Consider the following 4,027-nt stretch of genomic DNA (forward strand, 5'->3'; position numbering starts at 1 on the left):
GGGGGCGTTGTCGTTGACGTCGGACACCAGCACGGTTATGTTGTGCTGGGTTTTCAGTCTCGGTGTCCCCATATCTGTGACGGTGATGGTGACGTTGTATTCCGCTCTGCTTTCTCTGTCCAGTGGCCTCTCGGTCACTAGGGTGTAAAAGTTTTTGAATGTGGGTTTCAAAAGAAAGGGGAGATCATTCTGGATGGAGCAAACCATCCTACCGTTGTCCCCGGAATCTGGATCAGAAACACTGAAAACGGCCACCACAGTCTCTGGGGAGTTTTCTGGGGTAGAGCTGGTGAGCGTCGACATGGTCAGTTCGGGGACGTTGTCGTTCACATCCACCACCTCTATAACTACAGTGCATTTTCCTGAAAGGCCCCCGCCATCTGTGGCTGCAATCTCCACGTTATAATATCGAGTTGCCTCGAAATCCAATGCCCTTTTCAGACGAATTTCTCCTGTTATTTCGTCTATTACAAATGGTTGAGTAGCTTCATCACCTTGGAATAGAGCGTAGGCTACATTCCCATTCGTTCCTGCATCTAAATCTCGGGCGGAGACAGCGACAACTAAGGAGTTTAGGGGGCTGTTCTCCGGAATCTGTACCTCATAGACCGACTGTAAAAACTCAGGGGCGTTGTCATTGATGTCCACGACTTCAATGCGGACTGCAGTGGTCCCGGACCTGGGCGGAGCCCCACTATCCAGCGCCGTGAGGGTTAAAATGAGCTCAGGCCCTTCCTCCCGATCCAGCGGTTTGTCCAGCACCAGCTCTGGGTATTTTCTGCCATCTCCGCGATTATGAGTGACAACATGAAAATGGGAGTTGGGGCTGATTGTGTAATTCTGAATAGTGTTGCTACCTATGTCAGAGTCCTGAGCTATTTTCAAAGGAAACACAGTCCCTGTCTGGACGTTTTCTGGGATTTTTAGGAGCATTTCCCTCTCGAGGAACTCTGGGGAATGGTCATTTATATCTGTGAGCTGCAGATCAGCTTGAAAAAACTGCACCGGGTTTTCCAGTAATAGTTGGAAATGCAGTATGCAGGGATCTGTCGCCCCACACAGCACCTCCCGGTCTAGTTTTTCATATAGAAGCAAATTCCCGGTCGTTACATCCAGCTGCAAGAGCTGTTTGTTTCCTTTGTAATGGATTCGCGCGCCCCGAGTGGCCAGTTCCCCCACCCTGAGCCCCAGGTCTTTTGCCAGGGTGGCCACAAAAGACCCACTTTCAGTTTCTTCTGGCATGGAATACCTAACTGCTTCAGAGCCAGCCTCCCACAAAAGCAATAATATAGCAAGAAAGATAACTTGCCTTTTCTGTAGCGTTTTTGCTGGTGCAGTCTCCATTGTTCAGACCCGGTTCAAGAACTTGCAGTTTCTTCAATTCCGTATGCAATCAACCCAGATGATTTGGTTAAATAAACTCGAATTAGATCTTTCTGACTGACCTGCAGTAGAACGATGCCCTTCTCTGGAGATCTCTGCCTCTAGATCTTATGTAAAATGCTTCCTTCTTTTAGAAAGCATTCAGAGTTCTGATTCCCAGCTTAATGGCTTCCCGGGTATCCACAGAGCCATTCATTCCTACTCCTAGCCTGCAGCACCACCAGGCGTCCTTATTTACTATTGCATATAGTATTTGCCGTCTCTTTCCAAGTTAGAAAGTCACAGAAGTGTTCCCAGTTGTATCTCCACTTCTCAGTTATTGTAAGTTCTAAATAAACATGTGCTAAGTTAACTTCCAGCGAAAGAATACTATTCAGAACAAACTAAAACACTAGTATTCCTCATAAAATATCTTTTGAGTACTTGAAGAAACTTTCTTTTGTGTGATTCTTATTTGATTATATTCACGAAATAAGCAATAATGGATGTTTACAAAAGTTTACACTATTAAAGTTATTTTTATTTTAAAATATTACATATTAGAAAAGGGCATAAATCATGAGTGTACAACTCAAAAAATTTTCAGGAAGTAAACACACTCATAAGCAAAACCTAAATTAAAATTAAAATGTTACAAAAACCCTAGAAGCCCCCTCCTCTCATTGCCCCCTCCCCCCAAAGGTAAGCACTCTCCTGATTTCTATTATCATAGAGCATTTGAACTTTTATACAAATGGAGTTATAGAAATATAACTATGATTTCTATGATAATAGAAATAGATATAACATAGAAATATATAGAGAGAGAGAGATAGAGAGAGATATATAGAGAGATATATAGATATAACATAGAAATAGATATAACTATGATTTCTATGATAATAGAAATCTCCTGATTTCTATTATCATAGAGCATTTGAACTTTTATACAAATGGAGTTATAGAGTGTTATGTTTGTCTTCTTTCACTCAACATTACCTTTGTAAAATTCATCTGTTACATATTGTTCTAATTTATTTTATTCTCATTGCTTTATGGTATTCTATTGTATGACTATACCACCATTTGTTTTTTTATTCTCCAGTTGATGGACACTGGGGTTTTTCAGTTTGGGAATATTTTGAGTAGTGCTGCTATGAACACTCTTGTATATGTCTTTTGGTGTCTATGTGTGCATTTATATTTACTATATTCCTAGGAGTTAGACTGTTGTGTCTTAAGATGTGCACATATATATATCTTTAATAGATATTGCAAAACAGTTTTCAACTGTGTTTTTACCAAAACCAGCAGAGTGAGAGTTCCAGTTGCTCCATATGCTTGTCAACATTTGATAATATCTTTTAATTTTAACCTTTCTGATGAGTGTGTAATGATGTCATATTGTAATTTTAATTAGCATTTCCCTGATGATTAATTAAATTGAGCACATTTTCCACGTTTATTTTTATTAGTGTATATTCTTGTGAAGTACATAAGTTTTTTGTCTATTTTTCTATTTAGGGTATTTGTCTTTTTTTCTTATTAATCTTTAGAAGTTCCTTATATATTCTGGGTATAAGTACTTTTTTAGAAGTATGTATTGCAAATATTCTCTCCCATTCTATGGCATGCATTTTAACTCTCTTGTGGTATCTTTGAAGAACAAAACTTCTTAACTTTTACTCTAATTTTTCAATATTTTTTATTTATGGTTAGAACTTTTTGTGTTTTCTTTAAATCTTTGCATACACTAAAGTGAAGAAAATATTGTTGTATGGTGCTTTTGAAAAATTAATTACTTTACTTTTCACATTTAGAGCTATAATCCTCCTGAAATTATTTTTTCATGTTAATGAGGTTAGGGTCAAATTATTTTTTTTTCATATAAATATCCAAATGACTGCACCATCTATTGAAAAGAAGTTCCATTCCCAATTGTTTCTGACGTGCCATTTTTTTCATAAATCAGGGGTCCATACTTCTGTTCAAGAGCCTTTTTTTCCCATTTTTCTCTTTGTTTATCCCACAATACAATATTATCTTAATTACTGTACTTCATAATAGGTTTTAGTATCTGATTGCTAAGTCCTCCAGTTTTATTCTTTTTCTTTAAGACTGCTTTGGTTATTATTGTCCCTTTGTATTTCCATATAAACTTTACCTTTCTCTTTTTTTAAAGATGTTTTTTTGATGCGGACTATTTTTTTTAAGTCTTTATTGAATTTGTTACAGTATTACTTCTGATTCATGTTTTGGATTTTTGGCCACAAGGCATGTGGGATCTTAGCTCCCCGATCAGGGACTGAACCCACATCCCCTGCATTGGAAGGCGAAGTCTTAACCACTGGATGACCAGGGAAGTCCCCATATAAACTTTAGATTCAGCTTGTCAGCTTCCACAAAGAAATCTGAAGTTTTGTTTAGGATTTTATTGCATCTGTAGGTTGAGAAGAACTGACATATTCCCAATATTGAGTCTTCCAACTATTGAACATTATATATTCCTCTGTTTATTCAGATATTTAACTTTTCTCAATAATATTTTATATTTTTCAGTGTAGAAGTCTTATGCATATTGTTATGTTTGTTTCTAGATATTTGATGTTTCTGAAACTATTGTAAATGATGCTTGAAATTTTTAATTTTCTGGGTTTTGTTGCTG

The 4,027-nt window shown here is 37.4% G+C and overlaps 1 protein-coding gene across 1 annotated transcript in view; it reads right to left on the bottom strand.

The window, feature by feature from the left end:
- The window catches only part of LOC113606785 (protocadherin beta-5-like), a 21,206-nt gene extending 19,531 nt beyond the window's left edge, over window positions 1-1,675 (bottom strand). Inside the window, exon 1 of the mRNA XM_027081408.1 lies at window positions 7-1,675. Within this exon, the coding sequence (XP_026937209.1) occupies window positions 7-1,344 (1,338 nt within the window). The 5' untranslated portion in view covers window positions 1,345-1,675. The remainder of the gene's footprint in view (window positions 1-6) is intronic.
- Window positions 1,676-4,027: the final 2,352 nt, after the last annotated feature.

The sequence above is a fragment of the Aethalodelphis obliquidens genome, unplaced genomic scaffold (assembly GCF_003676395.1).
Source record: "Aethalodelphis obliquidens isolate GAN/ISIS:26980383/991018 unplaced genomic scaffold, ASM367639v1 scaffold45, whole genome shotgun sequence".
Taxonomy (NCBI): domain Eukaryota; kingdom Metazoa; phylum Chordata; class Mammalia; order Artiodactyla; family Delphinidae; genus Aethalodelphis; species Aethalodelphis obliquidens.